The sequence below is a fragment of the Anabrus simplex genome, chromosome 14, assembly GCF_040414725.1.
Source record: "Anabrus simplex isolate iqAnaSimp1 chromosome 14, ASM4041472v1, whole genome shotgun sequence".
NCBI lineage: Eukaryota > Metazoa > Arthropoda > Insecta > Orthoptera > Tettigoniidae > Anabrus > Anabrus simplex.
Window position 1 is genome coordinate 85449584 of NC_090278.1, and position 27039 is coordinate 85476622.

Sequence of the window (27039 nt, forward strand, 5' to 3'; positions counted from 1 at the left end):
CTATTTTTGTACTTTTTAGTCGCTACGCTTACGATTTTGAAGATTTTTCTCTTCCGTGACTTTATTCCCTGCTGTTCCAAGCATTATCGTAACGATTTTGTAATTCCAAAACGTATTGGTGGTGTTGTGAGCGTGAGTGCGAGATTAATTTGTCCCAACTGGGGATGCGGTTAGAAATAGCCACGAGTGTAGAAATACACTTATTATATTAGTCGGGCTGTTTCTGTCTCCAGCAGCGTTAGAATGCGTCATTGTAAACCTCCTCGTCCTCCTCCTCCTTTACTCTCGCACTAAAACCTTCCAGAGAGACAGTCAGTGTTACGGGATTGACTCTACTGTCCTATTGTCCTCCGCTCCTGTCTCGAATACAGAGTTCCTCATTCGTATCAACGCCATTTTCCAGTCCGAACAGGACTGGTTTGTAATCCAATACGGCCAGTAAGGGTGCCAAATAGTAGTCCGTTCCCAAGCGGAGAGGTGGTCCGTGCGAACGGCTTAAGTCTTACAAGGATCGTTCACGAAGTTTTCGACAGATTTTCTTGGGTTTCCCTCTAGGTGCAATTACTGTACAAGCCTATTGACCTTCTGATACTCTTCATTTGTGGATTCTTCAGATCCCTACTGAGCTATTCTTCATAATGCTGCCGGTTTGAAAGACCACTGTGTTCTGCATCTCAGTCTAGGTGGTTTTTTTTTAGATTTAGCGGATGAAGTACATCGTGCAGATGGTGGCGAATTTGTCTTTAATGTTCTCACTACTAAAACAAGAAGACCTCGTATTTGCTAGATGCAGGTACCTGTGAACGTTTTTGCTGATCTTTTCGATGCTCTCAGGGGCTGAGTTTGCAGTATCGATCAGATATATGACCTTTGACGCCTTGTTTGTCAGTACAGTAGCAGACTGGTGGTGACTTGTTCTGTCAGTGCGTATATACCTGTTCTAGTTCACTTTCCACTCCCGGTCATCGTAAAAGTGGCCGAGGATGCTGTTAGTAGCAGTGTATGATCGGGGATGACACCTTCGTTCAAACATATCAGATGATGACTGAGTTTGGCAAAGTTGTCCTGTTACTGGGTGTACTCAGCGGGGTCTATTATTATCTATCCTGGCCATATCTGCGCCTTTCAGTTGGGCACTTCCACATTTTCTCGGGATCAGTACGTCTTGTCCCGAGAATGTTTACCTTTCTTTCTACCTCCAGATATTTTGATACCCTTTGTTTCTGTAAGTTGGTGATCTCTAAGTCGCCTCTAATCTTCGTCTTCCTTTGCTTGGTTCCTCAGTGTCCAAGGAACGATACATGCTGTGGGTTTCATCTCATCTCATTACATGTTCATGACCATAGCTGCGATACTGCTTCTCTTGAGCGGCTTCTGCTTATAGCATTCGCCATACACTTTCCTTGCAGGTGTTCATTTGGAGCGGATCAAATATTGGGTATTTGCGCCCTTTTAAAAATATCTGTATTAGGTATACAGTAGTCGAAATTGGGTTAGTTTGCCTGTGTGTTGTTTCTTTTTTTTCTTTTACGGGAAAACGGCTTCGCAGAATTTCCCTTAATTCGATATTACAGTTCAACGATAGCTTGTCTATGCACTAGTCTACTCTGCAGAGTGTATCCGTGATGAAGTTACTCGTACAAACTTTCAAGGATGATGGAGGACGCTGAATGGATCAATTTGAGATTAGGAACCATATGTCGGAAACGATCGAGTCACAAAATTCTACTCATTTAAGTCCGTTTATCTGCACAAGTTTCACAAGCTGCTCCATTTACAACAAATGTTGGAAATGGCGTCCCCCTGCGTCGATACAGGCATGGCATCGTCGTACAAAGTTATGTCGTACCCGTTTGAACAGCGTCGCAGGCAGCGAGGATCCTATTGTACTCTTAGCACGTGTAGTGTACAGTGCAGTCGGAGGTATCAGACCGATTTTTGCTTTAACTTTTGACCGCAGTGGCGTTGGTCTACTAATCCCAAGTTAACGGATTCAAATCCGACCGAGGTCGGTGGCTTTTAAGGGTGTTTAAAGGTGACAGCCCCATGTCGTTGGCTTCCGGCACGTTAAAGAACTACTGCGGGACGAAATTCGGTCGCTCCAGCGTCCGTAAAGAACGGACGGACGTTAAACAACTTGGATTATTAATAACTTTTGACTCGAACGTTTCTGGACTACGGTTCCTTATGTCATTTGCTGTCCTCCGTCATCCGTGAAAGTTTGTAACATCACAGATACATCCTGTATATGTACAGTGGCGTAGCTGTATTAAGGGGGGCAACAGAGTAAATACCAACAGTTTCCGTTAATAATAGCTGTATCGAAAAACCGTTCTTCGCAAAAGTTTTGCAGAATCAGATTTCTGATTTTTTAAAAATGTTTTACCTTACGAGGAATAATATCGGAGATAATCGTGATTATTAAATTTTCCACAATACTCTAGTTAACTCCGCAAATATAATACCTGTAAATAGCAAAAGGAGTGGAAAATGCAATTTTTCGTTTGCCATCATTTTACTCTATGAACTGTTGAACTAAGATTTTGAGAAGCTTTGATTTTTAGTGCTAAATCCATCAACGGCAAGCATCTCTCACATCGAAATATAAGTAACCCATCAGCGACGGGTATTGCCAAAGATTAAAAATTCGGCTATAGACAATGAATAGACCCTTAAATAGTGAAATGATGCCAAATCTCTCTGTCATTTTACTTACAGTGTATTGTCGAGATAATTTGTTAAATGGTAAGAAGTAGATCTTAGATGTAGTTAGAAAAGACTGTATGTGTCAGTTAAGCTGCCTTAACAGAAAGACACTGTGTTATATGTAAATGTTAAGCAAAAGAAAATACGTTTCGGAGTGTGCTCCTGTGGCTAACGGTTATCCGAGCTGGCGAAGTCAGACGGTCTGTCTGCATGGGTGATACTAGACGGCTGAGTTACCTATCCGAAAATTTTTGGAAGGATTGTAGATGCGTGGGGACGAAGGGGAGGTTGGACGTAAACCGTGACTCTTAGTGGATATCTAAGGCTGGAGAGCGCCAAGTCAACTGGACGTGTTGCCGTAGGTAACTTACAGGTAATCTTATAGTGTATTGAAAGGTGCATAACCTCATACCTATTCTTCTGTGCATAGACGGTGAGGAAAGGGCGATATGGGCCTACTTGAAAAATGAAAAATAAATTCGCAAGTAACTTTTCTTGATCCAAAAATGCTTCTTTGAAATAGTTTCCTCCTTACAAGCGAGTTAATATTTCTTGTTGGAGAAAAAACTATCGTGTGATCGGTATTACTTTTTAGTTTTCTGTGAGCTTTTATTCGGGAGATGGTGGGTTCGAGTCCAATCGTCGGCAGCCCTGAAGATGATTTCCCGCTTTCGCACCAGGCAAATGCTAGGGCTGTATCCGCATTAACGCTACGGCCACTTCCTTTCCGATCCTAGCCCTTTTCTGTTCTTGCATCATCAAAAACTATAATATTTTACGATTTTACCTATGGAGATTTTTTTTAATTCGCGCCAGAACAAGCTTCCGCAGGCCGCCGATGTCTGTGGCCAACGAATATTCGAAACATCACTCTGATTTATATTCATCCGATCGTTCCAGTCTTCAATTGGGAATACGAGCTGCATCCTGAATCCTAGTCGATCTGTATCGATTTGTGTTGAAAGAGACTGACTCTTGAATGCCCGTTCGCTTGTTCTTTAATGCATTGATTCGTTCAGTACCCTTTACAGTTCTGTATAAAAAATAGTTCTTTTGTTCTTCCCCACGAATTGCGAAGCGTAGGTCGCGTTGTGGTTTCGGAATAAGGTGTGAATTATGTTCGTAGCGTGCTTTACCACGTGTTGCGAAGCTTAGGTTATGTAGTTGTGGAGTAACGTGAATTTTGTTCGTTGCTTCTTTTGTCTTATGATCGTGGTGTTTTACTGATACATCATTTGGAAAGTTGGCAGGTATGGAAAACGTTCGATGTGTTACTGCGACGTAAAACCACTAGTAATATATATATTATGTTGGTTTCAAACCAGAAGATGTGCAATCCGTTGAGGTTCAGTCAAGATGACGGTGCACCGGTTATGGAGCTTGACTTATCGAGCCATAATGCTGCTGCTTCATCAGGCTAAGAAGACCAGCGACTCGTGAACTCCGTAACAAATCGATATCAGTGTCTCCCCGCGTCGTCGCTCTCACGGAGCTTCGCAGCCTAATTTAGTGACACAGCTGGTGGCGTTTCCTTTCAGAAACGAGTTTAAAATAATTCGCAGCTCTCAGGCTTCCCATGTGTAACATCACTGGTGTCCACATAAAAATAAAAAAAAATAAAAAAACGTCTGTAACGCGAAGTGTGATAAGCAACATTTCATATCAGAAAGAAATGTTACTCATGCTGTAATGTTAAAAGGGAAGAGAGTGAGTCGTATGTTACGCAGTCATTATTTCCCGAGCTATGCGTGTTTAGGGGCTACGGTCGGTTGTGGAATCTACTTATAGGCTCTTGAATTTAAGGTGAGGAATGAACTAGATAAGTTAAGGTGTGCGCCTAAACCGGTTTGGGGCTGGAGGAATGCGAGGCGAATGGATTAGGGTAGGTTACGTGTAGGAGAATAAGGAGCTCGGCCCCGAAGGTTAAGGGAAAGAGGGACGCCAAGGCTTCGCCGATTAGACTCTGTTTTAAATTACCAGCGTTTCGCCCCAGAATTTGAACGTTTGCAATCCATGAAATTAAGTATGGTTATTAGTGATTTAATCCCACTAGCGAGCGCTTTGACTAGTTCTTTTTGGATGCTCGCTTTTGTCCGCTTTGAGTCCTGCTTTTAGTTTTTCTTTCCTTTTAAAGAGGTTTTGTGAGATTGAACCAGCTTTGGCAGAGGAGACCACCAGTTTACCATTTTACAAAATTTAGGGCGGTCTGAGACAGCAGTATCAGAAATCCCAGTGGAAGCTAAGTCTCTCTTTACTTCATTGAGCCACATGCTTCCGGTCTTGTAGCTTTTGATGAGGGAGAAAATCTTCTTAAGCCTGCCGTTGTCCATTCTGAGAAGGTGCCGTAAAACTTCAGCCGCCTACGTCGCATGCTAGTGTTAGCCGTTTCCAACTGTTGGTACAGTTCAGAGTTCGCTTTCATCCGGGAACACTCTTGGCCCATGAATTTTCCGGAGGATACGTCTTTCGACATTTTCCAGGTCGTCCATGGTGCCTTTCCTGTTCACCAGTAAGGTCCCCGCAGCATATAAGAACTGGAGTCTAACAACAGTTTTGTAATGACATATTTTGCTGTTCTTCGAAATCCACTTCTTGCTGTAACAGTTTTGCGACAGTTGGTATACTGCGTTAAGTTTGGCACATCTGTCTAAGATGGAGGTTCCGTCTCTACCATTGAGGTGGGGGGTTGGAATACTTGCACGGAGCTTCAATTTTCAAATACTCCGTACAGACATGTACAGTACTTCTTATAGCCTCGATTGAAGAGCTGGCCTAACTCCTCGGCGTAAATAACAATTATTGTTGAAATCATACTCTGTTTTCCTCGCCCTTGTTTTTTCTACACTTCTCACTTCCTTGGCCGCTTCAATCGGCTTGTAAATATGACTTTCCTCGCCTAAAACTGTTACTTTTTCTTGTTATTCTTCCTTTACAGTCGGGCTGAGTGGCTCAGGCGGTTGAGGCGCTGGTTTTCTGAGCTCAAGTTGGTAGGTTCGATCCTGGTAGAGTCCGGTGGTATTGGAAAGTGCTGAAATACGTCAGCACCGCGTCGGTAGATTTACCGGCACGTAAAAGAACGGCTGCGGGACAAAATGTCGGCACCTCGGCGTCGCCGAAAACTATGAAAGTAGTTAACGGGATGTAAACAAATATTATTCCTTTACATTTAATTTTCTTGAAATCAGGGCGGTAGTAAGTCTGTTGATTTTTATTGGTACTGATGTCCATTGTAAATCAACAAAGGCCCCTTGGTGGTCTTGGTGAATAAACTCCATAACTGTAGACCAATTATCACCAGTTCAACACGGAGCACTGGTTGTCACGAGGTATCAACTGTAGCGATGACATCTATCTCTTTATCTACCGCGTGAGTATTCCCTTCCCCTGCTTCTGCTTTCCAACTCTCCTTGGGCCTAAGTGTCACTGACATATCCATGTTTAGTAAATTCCAGGAATGGTTGGCGTTCCGTGCAAATGTCAACGCATTCCATCTCCGTGCCAGTGTCACAACTTCTTGTGGTGGATCCATTTGCCAAAATACCGGAATCGATTAACTTTTCCAATCTTCCCATAGACTGTCGTCAACGGGGTTTTCTGTATGGTATTTGTAATCGTATCTGTCTCGTGTATAAGCGACGCAACGCCTGAACGCGATTCCCTTGTTAGACGTTTTCCTGTTAGCAGAATGCTTCACTTAGAAAGGTATCTTAACGACCGAGTAAGTGGCCGCCGGGTTTGAGTCATGTTGCCAGTCAACTTGAATTCGGAAGATAGTGGGTTTGAAACCCACTGCCAACAGCCCTGCTAATGGTTTTCCATGGTTTCCCATGTTCAGACCAGGCTGTACCTTAATTAAGGCCTTTCCACTCTTATGCCCGAGTGCGTCAACCTCGGTTACGACTTAACCATGGTTAAGTTGAATTTATGTTGCATCAAGCCCGGTTTTGACGTTTTACCGCGGTTAAAAGTTAACAAGTCGTGAGCGAGCGGTTAAGCAGCTAACCGAGGCTGTAAGGCCTACGTACGGTGCATGACTTATATATTACGTGCATCAGAAGTGTCGTGATCAGATTTAAAAGTTTACCGGTCGTGAGTGGGCGGTATGATCTCGCATTGCGTGGATCCAAAGTGCCGTGATGTTATCGTTAAAATGGATTTGGCACCACATATCGTGTATCTACAGTATCTTGAGTATGATAGACAGAGGGAGAGAGAGCCTGTGGCGTCCTTGTTACAATTGATAGCTGACCAGCTCGAGTTCCCAGCTCGTAGAAAAAATCTTGTTTCACCAAGAAGTAATCTAGGGCAGTGAGAATTTCAGTTTCAAATGCACTAACATTTGGTGTTCTCGTTCTCCCTTTCTTTTGATACTGACAGCCTGTAAAATAATTTAAATAATATTCGTCCTAGAAATCGAAAGACAAGTGTCGATTGCAGACAAATCATAAACAACTGGGAACTGAGTGAATTACACACATGGTTGTCGAAAATATCGATGCCTTCTGAATATTGCTTTGAATTATTTTCGAGGGGAGTAATAGCGAGTAATAACCAAGGATTAGCAATGGTGCAACAGGTTAATGATAATACAGTACCACGGTAAGAGTTTTACCACAGTTTTGTAACGCGTGATATTTACCGAGAATGGTACACCCGGGCACTAGACCTTTCTTATCCCATCTTAGTGTCGGTGCGACGTGAAGCCAATTCTAATATTTCGATATTTCGCTATAATTTTTAGGCTTGAATTTGAATGGGTGGACCAGTGCTGCCCCTGGTAGGTTCTAATTCAGCGTTGTCTATCAAATTTGGGATAATCTACTTGTGAAAATATTACGTTTACCTTTGCCGTTGTCAAAAATGTGGATCTCGTGAACTTCTACTTTTTTTAAGGTAGGCGTGGACTACACCAGTCCTGCCACGCCTATGGTGTTTGCACATTATTTATCCTAGGCTAACAATACCGTGATAGGAAGGAAGGTAAATGTTAACCGAATGAAATTTTAATAACCTGGTGTTGGTAGCACGAGAATGTTGATAGCATGCATGTTTCAAAACCAGATGGGAGTGGGTTGGAATATAAATATTGGCAAAGTCGGATATAAATACCTCAATGTTGCACATCGGCATTCACAAATGATGTGCCTGACAAATATCGATGCAGTCAAATACCAATAAAGATGTATTTGCGAGTGTATGAACTGAATATTCCCGAGTAATAGATCGGATCTGCTAAATGCAGTACGCATCTGTTTTTAATTAAAACGTCCGTTATTTTCTTCACCCGACCCCGTGAGCCTGTCTTATACCTGGAGGCCTCGAGTTCGTTTCTTGGTCAGGGTTTTGGTTTTTCCTGGATCTAAGGGCTGGTTCGAGGTCCATTCAGCCTAAGTGACTACAGTTGAAGAGCTGTCTGACATTGTCATAGTGGCTCCGGTCTGGATAACTAAGAATAACGGCCAAGGGCCATCCGGGCTCTGACACCGTGGGGGAGGAAATGGACCTCTGTTTTAAAAATGCGAGTAGTTTACTTTGGTCAGAAAAAAACGTAGTCTACTTTTTTGTATAATTTCTGACTAGAACGGGTCCCATCGTAATAGAGCCGCACTTTTGTTGTTCCAGCTCGTGAGATGTGATAAGTTGCATGTTGATACGAAATTTTACGAAAGTTTGATCCGTCCGTTCTCACACTCTTAATTTCAAGTTATTTTACCCGTCTACTTATTCAGTTAACAGTAATTGGACCAGCTTTGGGACGCAGCTTTCTAGGCACTCTGCTGCTTCTCCATTAAACACTCAGTTGGTAAGCAGAGAACGGAATTTAAAGGCGAAATACCAAAATCTCCAGATTCAGTTTCTTGGTATAGAATCCCTTTCTCACTGAAAATCCGACATACCTTATGACCGTTAGCAGGCGTGGGAAGTCAAACTTACTCTACAGCGGACTGGAAAATTAATATGGTTCATCTTCAAGTTCGGGGGTCTTCAGATATTCTCAACGCATTTATGCCCGTTATTTATACACGAGAAAATAAGAGGTTCTGTCTTTCTGTTGATCAACACTTCTCGGGTATTTCCATTTAAAAGGAAGGTATTTATCTAATAGACCTTACCTTTTTGCCATCACTGCAAGTCACTACTTACATTCTCGCTATGTTGCTTAACCTCCTTGTTGTCCTCACAGTAGAAGCGCTTGTTAGCATACTTCGTAAATGTTACAGCTTCCTGGAAGTCTTAAGTATATAAGATCTGATTATTTCTCTGTTTTGTTTCAGGTGAGTTACTACAGCCTCTTCTCTTGCCAGTTATTGTGGGAGCTTCTCCTGTAAGTATTTCTTCTCGCATTTTGGAATGTTTTCTAAAATTATATTTGACCTAACCATGTAATATTGTCGTTCCCTCAATTCTGAGGAACTTGATCTCCGAGGAGGTTGTTGGAGCAATTTTTAAGAATAGTCAATTTTTCTGTGTTGCCATTCCATGTCGCATAGTGTGTTCATAAATTGTAAAACTCTTTGTTTACATTTTGATGGTAATGTGATTCTGGAGTTGAGCTGGTTAATAGCGGAATCATTGGTGCGAAATGCTGTCCAAGGTATGCGTAACGTATTTCGCCAGCACCACATCTCAAAAGAATCGATTTTTTTTTTCAGGTCTGTAACACGAAGAGACCACGTCTCAGCTCCATAGAGGAAAACTAAAAATACCAGATTGGATACCACTAACCTGATAGAGCTATCCATATATATATAGTTTTATATTATAATATTTTGCTTATTTAGTTTTGTTGTCTTTTTATTTTATTTTCTTTTATTTTATTTTTTAATCTTAGTTTCATTTGCCGATGACCTAGATGTTACGTCACCGGGCGAGTTGGCCGTGCGGTTAGAGACGCGCAACTGTGAGCTTGCATCCGGGAGGTAGTGGGTTAGAGTCCTACAGTTGGCAGCTCTGAATATCGTTTTTGTAGTTTCCCGTTTTCAGACCAGGCAAATGTTGGGGCTCTACTTTAATTAAGGCCACGGCCGTTTCCTTCCCACTTATAACCCTTTCCTATCCCATCGTCACCATATAAGACCTATCTGTGTTGGTGTGACGTGAAGCAAAATAAATAGTAAAAATATGGTATGCCCCTTAAAACAAGTGTAATAATAATAATAATAATCATGATCATGATAGCTTGCGTCTTGTATGTGCGAATTTTTGGGACACACTGCTTGCATTATGGGTATAAAAGTGGAAGGTAGAAGGAGAATCGATCTGGATTTTGAACAACCAATGACGGCTTGGGATACGAACTCTCCACCGTAATCAACATGCTGTGTGCAGCACCTCTTCAGTGAACAGAACCGATATGAGCTCCATGTGTGTAGCAAGCAGGCAGGCACAACATCAAAAAAACACACACACACACACGTGCTGACTTCTCCAAACTGTATCATGCATACTTAATACTTTGCGCTCGCTCTCACTCGCTCTTAAGTACTGCTCAGGAAGAGGAACGACTAGTATCGAACGTGGCAGAACACGACATAAGAATACTTGTTTATCTGCAAGACCTCTACCAACATTTCTGTCTATAGTCTGGGAATAAACTCGTGATATTTTATTGAGCCAGCATGCTTTGTTCTCCAGTCCTTTAAATATTTCTTAATAGCCTGTTGCTATAGCAAAAGTGATAAATAGTCGGATGTGGAAGCTTAAAAATACGTATTCCTCTTGTCATGCCCATAAGTTAAGTTTTGAATTTATTTATTTTGTGCATGGCTATAGATACAATATCCCTCTTAGGTAGGATCTACGTTTATATATACGTATATTTAAGTTGTGGGTGTAGTCTGGGGTCGCGAGAGCAAAGCCACAAGCACTGCCATAATACTTTCTTGTCTTACAATCGGTGATGATATGCTGGATCGTCTGTTGTGTAGTGCCGCAGTCACACTCGGGCGTTGAAATTCTGTTCCACTTGTAGTGGAAGGCTGCGCAGTTCTCGTGGTTGGTTCGAATCCTGTTCTGTGTGCACCTTAGTGGTGGTGTCTTCTTCACTGGAGGCATTGTTGGGTAGTATTTGTCGTTGAGTCTCTTCTGCCATTCAGCGGAAGTTTGGTAGTTTCTGTTCCTCAAGTTCATAGCATCTCTTGTTGGTGATTTCCGTGAACGCAGGCGATTAGTATTTGCATCGCCGATATCATCACGTATCGACAGTTCTGATTTGTTCATTATTTTGTTGAATTCTCTAAGCAGAACACCTTTCCGCCTGAGATCTGGAGGAGGAATGCGACTTAACACTGTTAACCACTGTATGGAAGTAGATTTGATTGTGCCAGTGATGAAATGCATTGTGGTGTTCAGTTGAGTATCTACGATATTTTTGTGGGCACTATTTAGCCAGACAGCAGCAGCGGCAGTCGAATACACCAACCCTAGAGCTGAGCATCGCAGTAGATCGCCCGGTTGTTCCACACCGTTTATGAATTTTGTTGTTGCAAGTTCTTACTTTTGCAGCAACGTTCTCGAAATGTTGTTTATAAGACAATGTTCTAATCAATGTCATCCCTAGATACTTAGGGTACCGATCGTGTCTAAATTGCTGGTTGTCCATGTACACATTTAGTTCCCTATTAGCTGTGTTGTTGCTTAGATGAAAGTAGCAAACTTAAGTTGAGCTGGTATTTGGATTGAGTCCCCGAATTTTAAAGTAGTGTGTCAACTTCTTAAGGTCTTCTGTCAAGATCTTTATGTTTGCTCGACTGTTTGGTTTCTGATAGCGATTGTCCAGTCATCTGCGAATCCAAAATTCGTTCTCCGGCATGTCTGCAATGAATAAATTTTATAATGAAAATTATGAACGATATGGTAATTATAGTGCACTACAAGTTCTGGGATAGTTATGAACAAATTTATTACTTCCAAGAATCTGTTTCGGCCTCATCTTTGATTTTTGGTAATACAGGCTGTAACAAAAAGGTAGGCACAATTTTCAGGACACATTGTCGAAGAAGAAAATATGTTACATGGACTTGGGTCCGAAGACGCTTTATTTCCATGTTAGAACTCATTTTCTACAACTCTGCATCGCAGATAAATCATGGGAACCACACAGGAACAGAAAAGAGTCCATGTGTTATGCTGGTACGTTCTGGTCCTGTGTGGTTCCCATGATTAATGTACGATGTAGAGTTGTAGAAAATGAGTTCTAACATGGAAATAAAGCGTTTCCGGACACATGTGCATTGTCTTCTTCTACGTGTGAGGAATGTGTCCGTAATCCGTATTGTTACACTCCATATAAAACGAGCAGAGATATCAGCGGCACTATGGTGCTGGTAGTGGTGGTGGTGGTAGTGATTATTGTTTTAAGAGAAAGTGCAATTGCTCTACCATCCTCAATACTAATCAGAGGGTAAAAAATGGAAGGGATCCGAAACGTCGAAAAATTTGGGTATCGGCCAAAGAAAGTCGAGGCCACGAAGAACGGGATAAATTGAAGATTCCCTAGATCTCGAATGCTCTAATACGATCGCGGTCGGAAAAGAGCAAGGGATGACCAAGAGAGGTCGGATAGGATAGATGAAAATGAGGTACTCGCCTTCTGTTTTTTGGTGCTATTTGTTCGGGGCGTCGACCTATAGAAATCTTTTTCCCCTATTTGCACCATATGATATGAACCTGCATGTAAGTGGAATTGCGGAAGTGTAGTGTGTTGAATGTGAGGAAAGGAACATTAAGGACGACACAAACACCCAGTGACCAGGATTATTAATAATTTACAATTAAAAACCCCTGACCCGGCCGGGAATCGAACCCGAACAGGCGGACGCGTTGCCCCCTACACCGCGGGGCCGGACTAGTCGCCTCTTACGACTGGCAGGGGAAACCGTGGATGTTATTCTACCGCTCCCACCGACAGATTGTATGTAGCGAATCCCTGTGGTTAATACTTTGAAGCCCATTTTCACACCAGGCAAATGCTGGGGCTCTACCTTAAGGCCACGGCCGCTTCCTTCCAACTCCTAGGCCTTTCCTGACCCATCGTCGTCATAAGACCTATCTATGTCGGTGCGACGTAAAGAAAAATAGCAAACAAAAAAACTTTGAAGACCGAGGTCGATAGCTGCAGTCGCTGAAGTACGGCCAGTATCCAATATTCGGGAGATAGTAGGTTCGAACCCCACTGCCGGCAGCCCTGAAGACGGGTTTCCGTGGTTTCCCATTTTCACACCAGGCAAATGTTGGGACTGTACCTTAATTAAGCCCACGCCCGCTTCCTTCCACTTCCTAGGCCTTTCCTATCCCATCGTCGTGGTCACGTAAAGCAAATTGTTATACCTTGAAGGTGTCTCTTGTAGACTTGGTTGTTGTGACATTTCAATGAGCTTGATAGATACCGTACTTCACTCATTTCCCTACTGCGCCTGTTCAGTGACTACTGGTCTGAAGAGACTAATTGTGGAATTGTTGCTGATACGACTAGCCTTTAGATTGAAGATTTGACAGTTATCAACCGACGTTTCGCTACTTCTCTATTTGTCATCATTAGGATCGAGGTCTGCTGCGTTTTTTAATATCCATATAACGGTTACGCACTGATGAGAAAAAGGAAGTATGTTTGCGATTGTACTCAAATGGTGATATCCAGAGAGCGGATTTTCATGTAGTCCCAGCTTATAGTTCTGGAGGTTCTCTGATGATGATTATGATGATGATGATGATGATGATGATGATGCTTGTTGTTTAAAGGGATCTAACATCGAGGTCATCGGCCCCTAATGGTACGAAACGAAATGACAACAAAAGGTTCAAACTCATCCACTGACCAAAATAAAAAAGAATGTCATGAAGAATGAATGGATGGACATGAACCTAAAAAACAAAAAAAACAAAAAACCAGTGGTTGCGACTCAAAAAAATTATAATAGTATTACTGACCAAGGGACCACTTATAATGACAATCCTGAATAGAGGATGCTTGATGTCTAAAGCGCTCCAAAATCCAGGTCAAGGCGCCGCAGCATGGTACTTATCGCTAGTAAAGTAGAGTAAAGTATTTGTCATGTTGGGGTACTAATCAAAAGTAGCGAAGACTCACGGTGTTCCACACATGATGGTACTACTCACAAGTATTGTACGTCGTACAGGTAACGCAGACCTATAGTGTTTCTCACACAATGGCGCCACTCATAGCCAACGCAAACCGATGAGGTTCCTCACCTAGGTGTACTAACCACAGGGACCCGTACTATCCCGTGGTGTTCCTCACACAGTGGGTACTAATCACAGGCAACGCAGACCCACGGTGTCGCTCATATAGTGGTACAACTCACAGGCAACGCCCAGACCCGCGGTATTGCTCACATGGGTACGACCCACGGGTACTGGAAACCCACCGGAGAACCTACTCACTGCTTATCTAATCACAAACCTATTTCGTACCTAATATAGTGGTACTACTCGCAAGTAAAGGCGACCCATGGTGTTCCCTGCGTGATGGTACTAATCAAAAGTAGTTTCATGGTTCTAAGACAATCATCCCTTGGTCGCCCCTTTTAGTCGCCTCACGACAGGCAGGGGATACCGGGGGTGTATTTTTCGTCTGCGTCCCCCACCCACAGGGGATTAAGAGAGAGAAAAAGAAGAAAGAAGGGATCCGTCACTTCGAAAAATGAAGTAACGGAAGAAGAAAGGCAAGGGCCACGAAGGGCGTGAAAATGAGACTCCCTAGGCCTCGAATGCTCTAATACCGTCCGGGTCGGAAAAGAACAAGAGTTAACCAAGAGAGATCGGATAGGATAGACGAAAGTGAGGAGTCGGGCACAAGTAAGTGGAAGCAATGCCAAAACTCAGCTAAGAGCCCCGTGGTCGCCAATCCACACTCCCAAGTTCAGAGCCCCTTGGGCCCCTGTTAGTCGCCTCTTACGACAGGCAGAGGATATCGCGGGTGTATTCTACATGTGCGTCCCCCACCCTCAAGTCCGCCGGCAAGCCGGTTAAGACCTCCCTATCCGCCACCTGGGACGCGCCACGTGGGAGTATCACCTCTGCCCCTGCTACGCCAGCGTAGTAGGTTCGTGGTGGAGGTTCTCTAACCCGCAAATAAATTCTGTAGACATAGTTGCCTGAATAGGAGGGGTTTTCAGAGATTGTCCCCTTGAGGCTTATGCAACTCTTTAATCATTGAGGTTGCGTAGTCCAGTCGACGGTTAATTCTCGTTGAAAAGAAATATTTTTGCATCACATTTTAATTGAAATTATTTCCGGTTGCGCATCGGATTTTTCTGCTGAAGAAAACAGGTATGTATCTGTGTAGGAAAGTAAAAGTTTTCAAGACATATTCCATGCATGAAACTCCTTTTTTTTTGTACTGTAAAAAGATAAAATCCCTCCCATCTCTTTCCAGCAAGATATATTCAGTTTCTATAACATCTCACTTAAATCTCTCCTTTCAGCACGCAGGGAGGTACAAATCTCTTGAACCTCGTAGATCAGTTCTCGTGCGAACATATTCCACTCGCAACACCACGGTAGACTACAAAGAAAGGGTGCCTCGTTTGTTTGTCTTTTTTTCTTCGTTTTTGCATGAGTGAAGTAAATCACCCAGCTCGCTAAAATACGATGGGAAATTTCAAGGATCGGCACGAAACATTCTCTTATTATGTAGAAATTGAGTGAAATAGATGTTTATCTCGTTCAGACTAAGGAGCGGTCACGTTCTGGGACATGCTTACGAAGGAGGCTCAGTGGATAAAGTGGCCGAAGGCCAAGGGATCAGATTAAGATGGGTGTAAGATGTGCTAGTGATCGGCCCAGGATAGAGTAGTGTGGAGAACTGCGTCAAGATGCCTTAACGTTCTCGGCATCTTCTAAGAAGATCGGAGAGCGACTTACATAGATTTTTACCTAAGTCATGGCGTTGTGCAGTGTTGCCAACAGTGAAATGAAATTACCACTAAACGGCTGCTTGTAAACCATCAGAAACCTCTTGTCTCCCGTCCTCCCAGCCCTAAACCACATTGAGTAACCAAAATACCACATTAGCGGGGAAAACGTGGTTCATTCCTGTAATTATAACTAGTGTATCCAGTGAGAAATTAAGTACTCCAGGGTCGAACTTCGAAAACCGTGATAGATGGCACAGAGGAAGCAGCCTTACACGGCTTCACCATGGCTCTCCCAGGTACTGTTTGTTGTAATACTTCCTGTGGGCATTGTGTGTTTCCTCTCAGTCCTGCCCGAATCACTAAACGGAAGCTGATCATTTGCGGGGTTGCATTCTCTTTCTGGATGTAGTTTTTATAATGTTCAACTAGCTAAACATTCTCTGCACGTCCGCATTTACGATGGCAATACTAGGCGCGACAGTGCAAATGTTAGCAGTTCGTGAAAAGCATTAGTGTTTCGCAATATTTCAACGCTTCACAGCAGAAATTAACGGCGTCAATGGTTTGAGACCGTTTTAAAATTTTCACATTTTGCCACCGAAAATGATCCTTTGTGATTGTGCTGGCGTCAATATTACACTACTCAAGCAGTGAAGTCAACGATTCATACTGAAAGTAGAGAGGCTTTCCTCAAAATGTTGTCCGGAAGCCTTTGCAGCAACTGCAAATGATAGACAAATTTGCATATATCTCTGATGCAGAACATTTTCTTGTTCTGGTTGTAATTGAGATTTCCTTAAATTTTCAACTCTCTTCTTCGAATTCATATCCGAAATACGGTTTGGCATCACAGTGCCTTTCATTGTGATAGTCTTAATTAGAAGTGCTTTTATTAAAAGTTATCAAATTCAACATTCTATTAAATGTAATAAGTCACAGTAAAACCACCAGGTTACCGTTCACCAAAATTCCCACTTGCCACCAAAAATTCCGTCAGCCTGATACTCCCAACTTCCATATTTAGTGGGAAAGCCACTGTATTCGTAACCCCGATGAGGTGCTATGCACGATCACCTTGGTGAACATGGAGAGCCACTCGCACTAGCATGATCCGTCTTCTTATCTCATCTTCACAATTTCCCGTGTCGCAGACGGTTGACCCAAGGTAAACGAAAGAATCCACCACCTTCAAGTCCCTTAATCGACGTATGAGTTGGACCTGTGCTCATCGATCAATTATAAGTTTGGACTTGCTGAGATAGGTGTCTAATGCGTATGATAGACTAGCATCTTTTACTTTTGTCAATAGGTCAGCAAGTTCATCTTCGGTGCTGGCTACAGACACGGTGTCATCGGCAAATCGGAGGTTATTAATAGTTACTCCACCAATTGATATGCCTCTAGTCCATCCATCAAGAGCTTTCCCAATGTTACGTTGTCGCTGTTATAGCAGAAACCTCGTATCTGCCAATGCTCTTCCTATCCATTATTATCCTCAAGACTGGTCACGCCTCTCAGCCACGTATAGATATGCATCCCATCACATCAATTTTCTTGGTGTTCACGCCCCTGAAATACATTATACTGTTAGAGAGGTGCCAACTATTACGGATTATCGATAATTATTACGGGTTTCTCCTCACGTTTACGGTATTACGGTCAAAGCGCAAATTATTACGGAAAAGCGACATCATCACGAAAAAAATAATTTCTGCGGGGAAAAAGGGGAAAAAAACGTTTCCAAGATTACTACTCACTCCTCCTCGTTTCACTGCCTGTGAGTTGGCAAGGATATTTCAGTCATCACTTCAGTTTGCTACCCGTGAGCGTTGAGAAATTCATTGTAAATGAAGGAGCTGTACTCTGCTCTTTTCCACTATAAAATGTAATGTTGTATTATTGCAGTGTAGCCTACCTGACAGTAACTCTCCCACAGAAAGAGTGTTCAGTGTTAATAGAAAAAAAAAAAAAAGAAAAAAAAAACAGAAGGGATTCAGAGGGGATCATAAGTATCATCCCAGTAATTAGAACATTGTGAATTTGATCCACTGGTTGGTTTTGTTTCGCAATCATTTTTTCATTATCATTCGTTTTAGATTCTAGTCAATGGATAAATTCTCAAGTTTTAATTTTCATTTCGTTGCATCTCGTGTCATTAGGGGCCGATGACCAATCTGTTGGGCCCCTTTAAACATCATGATCATCAATACTTGAATACGTATCTGACCTATTCTTAGTCCATACTCGTATAATTCTAAAGTCTAGTTGGGTGCGTATATCTTAATGAGGAATGCTTGCTAGTCACTACATTATCGTCCCCAAATATAGAGCATGAGAGTAAAAGTGTCCTGTCAGTGTCACATACGCCATGAGAGGAGACAGCCTGGTCACATCCCCAGGGATCACAATACACAGCTACATATATACTGTTCGTGTGCAGGAATTCCCTCCGGATTAAACCTTCCGCAGGGCGGTCCCTCAACACACCGGAGCGCTGTGCACGTTGCAGGCTTAAAAAAGAGATCTGCGATTTCAATCCGCGGTGACATGTAACTCTGTTATAAGGAGTAGATTGTGTGGCCTGGATGATAGAGTTGATTACGTCTGGTGAATGTGACGAACGTACTATACCATTTGCTCATTCGTTCTTTGGTCGACTGTACGCTAAATAAATTAACTGGTTGCGATTTCTCTTACCCAAGCCTTCGTGGATGGCGGATTCAAGCTGTGTCGTACATGTGGACGAGGCTGTTCACTGTTGAGTGTTTCTGTGATTGGTGTTGTTTGTGGTGGGTGTATAGGGCTAAAATCCCAGACCCGGCCAGGAATCGAACATGGCACCCTCTGAAACGAAGGTCGTGACTGGCCATTCAGACAAGGATCCAGGCAACTAGTTGTGAATGAAATACGTGAAAAAGAATGGCAAGGGTAGACTCAGTAAGAAGTGGACAATGAAATGTGTTACGAATTCCGCTGTGCTGATAAGCATGACCGTCCCTGCTTATCCAGAGTGCAGGCTTCGTCTAGCTCTGTACGAACTAAAAGGGCGTCTGGATTAATATTATTATGATATGCGAATAAGTCCGTTAGGATTTCGCAGAGTACTTAGAGGCGTGCTTTTGCCTTCATTTGTGCCCATATTTATTTATTTCGTTTGTTTTATTGTGATCTTCCTTTCTGTCCTCAGACCACGTTGTTCCAGTCTTCTTCTTTGGTCTTTCCTCTTGGTCCACTTGCTATTTGTGAATTTTGGATCTGAAGATTACCCGATTTTGGAATATCTGCTGTTGTAATTCCTGCCTGTTTCAGATCGGTTTTGATTTCGCCAGTCCATTTCATTGTTTGTGTTTTGGTTGTACTCCTGTTTTCGTAGAATTCGACCATTTGTTTTGTAAATCTTCCAAGCATTCTTTTAATACGTCCACAAAATCTTAACCTGCGTTTTCTAATGTCGCTGCGAATATTCGTGTATTTGATTTCCTGTCTGCCTCTGAGTTGGCATTGTCCATCTGCGAGTTTTTTGGCCTAGAATTTTCCTTATGATTTCGCGTTCCTTTATCTCATTGTTTTGAATGTCTGCTTTCTTGTTCAAAATTAGCGTTTCTGATTCATAAAGACATTCAGGTTGAAGGGCTATATTTTAATGTTAGTTTTGCATGCTTGAAGATGCTTTTGGCGTCTCCGAAGACCTTAAAAAGTAGTTAGTGGGTCGTAAAACAAATAACATTATTATTATTATTAAGATGCCTTTTTTTTACAGTGGATATTTTGGGTTGGTCGATACGCAATATCCATCTTTTGGCATCTAATTTCATTGGCTTTTGTTTCGAGTCTATTTTCCGAAATTGCTTCACCAAGATATTTAAAATCTGATACTCGTTTAATTTTGCCATATTTAGGCTCCGTGAATTTAAGTGGTTGTTGCAGGTCATGTATTCAGTCTTCTTCTTCTTCTTCTTCTTCTTCTTCTTCTTCTTCTTCTTCTTATTATTATTATTATTATTATTATTATTATTATTATTATTATTATTATTATTATTATTGGGAAGGGTGATCAGCCGAAAGAGCTTGACATCACAGATGTCGGATAGTAATATAATGAATGGTATGTGGCCTCCGGAGAGGTGCAGGTCTTTCGAATTCACATCTATAGGCGGCTTGCGTGTCTGTGAGGATGGAGTCTTACCTATGATGAATTCTTTTTGTTACTAGTGGCTTTACGTCGCATCGACACAGACAGGTCTTATGGCTATGGTAGGATAGGAAAGGCCTGGAAGTTGGAAGGAAGCGCCGTGGGCTTAATTATGGCACAGCCCCAGCATTTGCCTGGTGTGAAAATAGGAAACCACGGAAAACCATCTTCAGGGCTGCCGGCAGTGGGATTCGAACCCACTATCTCCCGGATGCGAGCTCACAGCCGCGCGCCCCTAACCGCACGGCCAACTCACCCGGTAAATGAATTCTGATGTTGGAAACGGAGCGCGCGCGCGCGCACACACACCCAGTCCTCCATCCAGGGGAATTTACCGATTAAGGTTAACCACCCGAAAATCCAACGCGGAACCCGTGGACCCGCTAACCATTTAGTCATAGAGCCTGATGATGATGATGATGATGATGATGATGATGATGATATGGCCCCAGCTACAACGGTTAAGCATCTAATTTGACGCAATTTAGACTGCTTGCGTCTCAATTCGACGTCCCATTGTTTTGTACCAAACGGCAGAGTAAACCGTATATCTCTTCGTCTCATAGCTGAGTTTTAATGAATTTCGTTACGTAAACACCAATTGTGTCACCGGTGATCTTTTACATGCCGACATCATACGACATGGAGTGTCGCACTTAAACATATTTTGAGATCCGGAGGCTGATACTACCAGTGATCAACTGTGCGAGATAATAATAATGATGATGGTAAGGAATGGTTTTACGTCCCACTAACATCTTTGGTTTTTAGGAAACTGCCAGGTGCGGAAACTTGTCCCGCCGACACGAGGCTGGCATATTTGAGCATGTTCAAGTAGTCTAACTACCGGATTGAAAATCCCTCCTCAATAAACTACTCGCCGAAATGTTTCGTAGTCGCTGGAAAGGGGCAGATTGATAATCGTTATCGGCTAGGCTTCAGAGAAACAAAACGTTATAATTACTGAGGACACGAAATTGCGTGCGCATACTTCTGAGAATAAGGGAGTCGCGTTTCCAGGAGTTGGGACGCACGTCATCGGGGGGCGTCACGTTTCTCAGAAAGATGTCAGAAGACTTATCCATTAAGTAACTATTCTATATGTATGAGCTTTTACTGTCCAGCCTACACACGAACGTCTGACGTGAATCCAGCAGCACAAATTAGATCTGCTATTGAGCTGTTCCAATGAAAGTCGCTACAACTAGAAATAAAGTTCTACCAATTCCTCCTGCAGCAAGTCAATCAAGGTTTGTAAATGAAGCAGAAAAATGAGTTGTTTAATAGATTTAAGTACGTATTTAATGATTGAGATGTGATAAAACTGAGCAGCTTCAAATCTGTCCTATGTCACACATGATAAGAGCGAAATATGTTGAGAGAGAGTTCAACTTCCTAGATTAATGAAGCGGTTTTGAAGGAAGTAGCTTCATTCTTGTGAATTTGCTCCGCCGAAGATGCGGTGATTGTGCGAGCCAATAATACAACACGGGAAAAGCATCTCATCTTAAAGCCGCCTGCTAAACTCAAACTCACCTCATGTGACTTTTCTTTTATGCCTGTATTTCGATTCGTGGTGGTGGTGATCGTTTCGAATGTCATTCCTAGAGCCCGGAAGTTCAGGCTTGCTAAAGTAGGCAGGCAAATAAGCACTTAACATTTAGGAAGTAGGCACTAAAATAATATGCTTTAATGTAAGCTACGTAAAGCAGATCTGCATTACATTTTAGTACTTTGATCTTACACCCCCCTGTGGGCGGGGTTGATAGAATAACGTCAACGGTATCCCTTGTCTGTCGTAAGAGGATGCGACTTAAAGACTAACCAGGACGTCTCAACTTGGGAGTGTGGGTTAGCGAGCACGGGCCCTAAGCTATTGGTTCCACTTGTCTCAGGCTCCTGACTTTCATCTATGCTATCCGACCTCCCTTGGTGAACTTTTGTTCTTCTCCAACCCACGGTATTAGATTTACGAGGCCTGGGGATTATTTCATTTTCACTCTCTTCGTGGTCCTTTCCTTCCTTTGGCCGATACCGTCATTTTTCGAAGTATCTGACCTCTTCCATTTTCCTTCTGTTTTTTTTTTTCAATCGGCTTTGCGTCGCACCGACACAGGTAGGTCTTATAGCGACGGTGGGACAGAAAAGTGCTAGGAATCGAAAGGAATCGGCCATGGCCTTAAGGTACAGCCCCAGCATTTGCCTGGTATGAAAATGGGAAACCACGGAAAACCATTTCAGGGCTTTCGACAGTGGGATTCGAACTCACTATCTCCCGAATACTGGACACTGGCCGCACTTAAGCGACTGCAGCTATCGAGTTCGTTCTGATTATTGTTAATTGAGGATGGTTACCAAGTTGTTCTTCCTCAGGACGGGACCTGGCAACCCAGTCGACCATTTGGCTTATGGAGTAAAGATTTGTTTAATATGAAAATATCGTTTATGTAAATGTTATTTTTTATCTATTAAGTTAAAATGAAATTGTAATATTGCGTGGCCAATGCAATGACGTAAACCTTGAAGCTTCTTTGCCTTAGTTTGACATTGTCGAAGGGGAAAGATAACGACGTCCGACTTCTCAGATAGGAAAGAGAATTCGGGATAGAAGGCTGACAGAATAAAACGTGGGTCAGTCTCGAGACACCTACATGCGACTCGCAAGTTGTAAGTATCTTGCGTGAATGAGTAGCGTTGGGATTGAAACTAATATAGTACTATAACGTTTGTCAGCTCTTATGCTGTGCAGATTTAAATTAATACACACCGTATTTGTCTCTTTTCTAATTTATTTTACTACGGTGATAGTAGGACTGGGGGATGTTAAATGCCGCGGTAAAATCCCACTTATTCTTCAATAACTGAATCGTGGCCATATATCATTAGAGCAGCGTCCACTCCGAATGCTAGTGGCAGTCAAAACTGTCAAGCTAGTCTAGTGTATTTCGCGGGGCGGATTAATCTTGATAATGAAATCAAAGAGAGGATACGGAACATGCATTAAGCCGTGAGTGCTGAAGCCATAGATCATGTGTTCGAGACCCAATATATATCGACCGGCCGCAATCACAGGACACGCACTCCGCTTTAGTTACGTGATTAATATATTCAGAGGGGCAGCTATCGGTAAGCAGGCGGGGGAGCGTGGGACCTTCCTTGATGGTATCTGGCCGTTCGACCCATTCGTTATAATTGACATAGGCTCTTTTCGACCGCTGTGCATGAGTCGAGTGTGCCATTGTTTCTGTTTATCTCTTCCTCTTTTTTTATCTTTTCATATGCGTACGAGTTGAAGATAACAAGAAATAAAATTACAATTAATAAAACTTAACACGTCCGTCCTTCCGAATGAACGTGCGTAAACCGCCGGGCATAATTCCACGACATTTCACACACATTCTGAAACGAAACTATTACAATCACAGGCTATATTTTATTTTAAAATATTGACCTAAAGTTAATTATTTGCAAATAAATCGCGTAATAGCCTAAAGTCGGATTGTGTTGATTTCGTTCTCTTTCAACCACGCCTATCCTACTCGAGTAATTGAGGTGGAATTTGCTATGGGCATATCTCTCATATTCCTCAAATAAAAGCCTCTTCTGATTTTTCAGTAATTAACCTTTTCCTATTGATTTGCTTTCTATATTGCAAGAAAAGCATTTGTGTTCGTTGATGCAAACTTTGGAAAGTATTACATGAAATGGGCGTTCCTCCACGTCTTATTACTTTGATTCATTTATTTTTCGTGTTAGAAGCACTGAAAGCGGCTACTTACAACATTCGGTATATTCATATTATGGTAATTATAAAACGTAAATGAAAATAAAGTAAGTCCAAGGTGGTGGACCTGGGCAGTGTAGGTGACTCCGTATCGAGCATAGCGCTTGGAGAAGATGGTGTGTTAATAATAATAATAATAATAATAATAATAATAATAATAATAATAATAATAATCTATGGCACCGAACAAGATAGTTCAGTGCGTTGCGGCGCGGCCAGTTATGGTTGTTAGTTATGTACTCGTAAGACTGGCGAGTGCTGATGAATTAGATGAAGACCTACTGTACCTGCTAGTAGCGTGTACCACCGACCACCTCTCTTTCTGATGACCGCAGCGATACGGGGTGGGAGAAGCGGTAGAAGGCCATCGTGATTGACGACCGCTCCGTTGTCAGAACAATGTCAAGTATGAGCACATCCACATCGACAGCGTCCCAGATGTGCTCGGTAGGATTGAGGTCAGGTAACCTTGGGGGCTATGCAAGCATTACCGTGTTCATGGATCAACCTGAACTGCACCCTAATGGCAAGAGTCTTACGACGTGCGTTAAAGAGAGGTCCTCTAGTTGGACAGCGGCTTCTTTATCCGATCGCGAGAAAGGCGTTCTGGGTGGCAGGGTTGCTCACATATCCTTGTTATCTAGCCTTGAATTCGCGAGTGCTCTGCTGGATTGTGACACGTCTGAACTAACCTACAGCGACCCCTGAAATCAACCCCTTGTACATCATGGGTATTGACCGCTTGAGACGGTGGCCAGTGCAAAGTCCAGTGCCTACACGACTGCAGAGATGGAATGATCCATACATCTTGAGCAGATAGTCTATCAATTGCGGAGGGATCTCATTATCTTACCCATCGACCACATTTCGACGTTCAATTTTACTGCACCAGATGGCAAAGGATACGGAACTTTATCAGGCGACTTTTGCCGAGTTTGTAATATATTATTATTATTATTATTATTATTATTATTATTATTATTATTATTATTATTATTATTATTATTAGTTTCGGCCATTTATCGACCTCGTTTGACAATCTTTGCAGTATTTATAGCCTTATCTGCGTTCAATCTCTGCCAGTATCCTTTCATCCTTTCTCCAAGTTCCTTCTGCTTTTCCGTATGGGACCTCCCTTTTCTCACTAGCTTTTCCCCGGTCTCCTGGAAACCTCGAAACTTTTTGACGAGTTGTCTAAATCGATTTCTGTCCGTGATACAATCTTCCGGAACCCCCAACTTCGTCAAATCCTCACTTCTCGAAAACCATTTCAGCTCTGTCTTCACTTCCTGAAGAATTCAAAGATTCTCTTCGTCAGTCTGTTCAAGAAGTGTCCGTAGCTCTGTAACTTTCTCATCAATTCAACCACTCCTTCAGTTCTTTGATACAAATCTTTCCTAGACTTGAGTATCCTCTCTTTTTTACATTTGGGCCCAGAATTTTTCTTTCTCTTAGTTATTATAATATATTTTTCACAAATTGTAGATACAATTCAGGGATGGCGAATGGAGAAAGGGGAGAGCTCCACATACACGAATGTGCTCCTTCTCCACTTAAAATTACAGTATTAAAAATTTACAATTATTGGCTACAGAATGTGCTTATGTTGCCGTATTTACATAGACACATTATTTACATAATATTCACAAGACCTACTCAACATTCAAGTAATTCTACACACACACACACACATACATATATATGTTTCAGCTAGACTGGGTCATGTATACCCACGCGTAGTCTCACTCACTCGGGATCACATAAACGGTTATCCGTCCTCCCACGCATACTGAACATCCACACAGTAGAAAATAATGTTATGTACAGAAGTTTTCGTTATATATACATTCCTTTTTACCTCTTTACAAAAAATTTCTGTTGGTAGTTCTTTTGTCTGCGGTGAGAGTTCATTCCATAGCCGAGCAGAACGAGTAAAGAAGACACTTTGATATGATGCTGTCCTTGCAAGAGGATGGAAAATCTTGTCTGGTAAACACCGTGTGTGTCACAAGCGCAGTGACTTGCATGTTGGCTTTCCGGTCACGTGACTGAGTTTCCAATTCATTGAATTTCAGAGTGGAATTTTCACGTGAAAGGTCTCTTGGCGATTAGGCCATCTAACCTTGGCGAAAATTCAAAATCTGCCATGATGGGATCCTTGAGCCTAGCAATAACCAAAATAGACTGAAAAATTATCTTTATAACTAAGAATGGCTAGACAAATACCAGAAAAAGCATCCATACCATCCCTAGAAAATACTCGACGAGTTTCTTAATAGTCCCTCAGAAGTTGTCACTAGTGTAGATCAATCGACCGCTTAAGAAATTGTCCTTCAAATGTCTATTTCTGGAAGCGTGATCCTTGTGATAAAGTGGGTGGCGAAACTTCGTGTGTTCCGTTGCTCTATTCCTGGAAGATGGAGAGTGTAAATTTAGAGTTATTAAATTTTGATATTTGATGTATTCCACATAGCCGTCTCTTTTTAAGCGGGGCGATTGAACCTTGGGAAAACATATCAGCTTGCGTGCTTCGAGCTAGAACGACGTCATGCTTCACAAGTCTGTTTGATCGTCGCGGCTAAATTTACCTCGTGTGGTTAACTATTGAGGATCGGTTCTTCCTCTGATTAACTTCAGCTCTTACTAAGGTTACCAGACAATATTTATTAATAATTTTATTTATTTCGAAGAGAAAATGTCGTGAATTTCAGTTGCAATCCTCACAATATTGATACACATAATTATGTAAAATAATTACCTAACGCATTCTTTAATTTCATTATCAGGTACTCACATAAAAGGTTAAAATAACATGAAACATAACTAATATCTCATCACAGTGCTGTTGCACTGTCGGCAGTCCTGAATGTTTTTCCATGGTTTCCCGTTTTCTCACCAGGCAAAAGCTGGAACTGTACGTTAATTAAGGATTTTTTTTCTACCACAAGAATATCTTGTGTTTCAAGTAGGCTACATACAGATATAATAAAAATAATAAAACGACATGTGTATTGGATCAGTTCCAGTGATCGTGGAGGTTCTATCTTCTGGAAACAGTTTAATTCTGAATTTCGTGTTCGTATGCTCTTCATCGCTTTGTTGTGGCTGTCGCGTCGAGAAGTACTCTATTGGAAATATTGAGGAACGCGTTCGCTTTATACCATACGACCTGTTTAGTTTCTCGGTTCAGTTTTGTATTGCCTTCTGTTTCCAATTACTGAACAACGAACTTGCGAAAGTTCAGTGCAGAATAAACGCTACCTCGCCTTTTCCACATGGGCTATAGAAAACCTATCCCGAATGGCCAGTAATTACCACTTAAGATTAATTTCCTGCTACTTTATATGGCCACAGTAGTTTAATGAGAAACTTTTTAAAAATACATGCCTTTTATTAACCTTCTCTCGGCCTGAGCACCGATCTCTTTATAATCTCTCTTTAATGGAAACTGGATGGAAGATTAAAAGAACTGCCTCAAA

At 42.1% G+C, this 27039-nt stretch overlaps 1 protein-coding gene across 1 annotated transcript in view; it reads left to right on the plus strand.

Annotated features, from left to right (window-relative positions):
• The first annotated feature begins 20949 nt into the window (after positions 1-20949).
• LOC136885619 (26S proteasome non-ATPase regulatory subunit 1) overlaps positions 20950-27039 on the plus strand; it is a 416036-nt gene continuing 409946 nt past the window's right edge. The window contains exon 1 of the mRNA XM_068230413.1: positions 20950-21026. Coding sequence (XP_068086514.1) covers positions 20965-21026 — 62 coding nt within the window. The 5' untranslated portion in view covers positions 20950-20964. The remainder of the gene's footprint in view (positions 21027-27039) is intronic.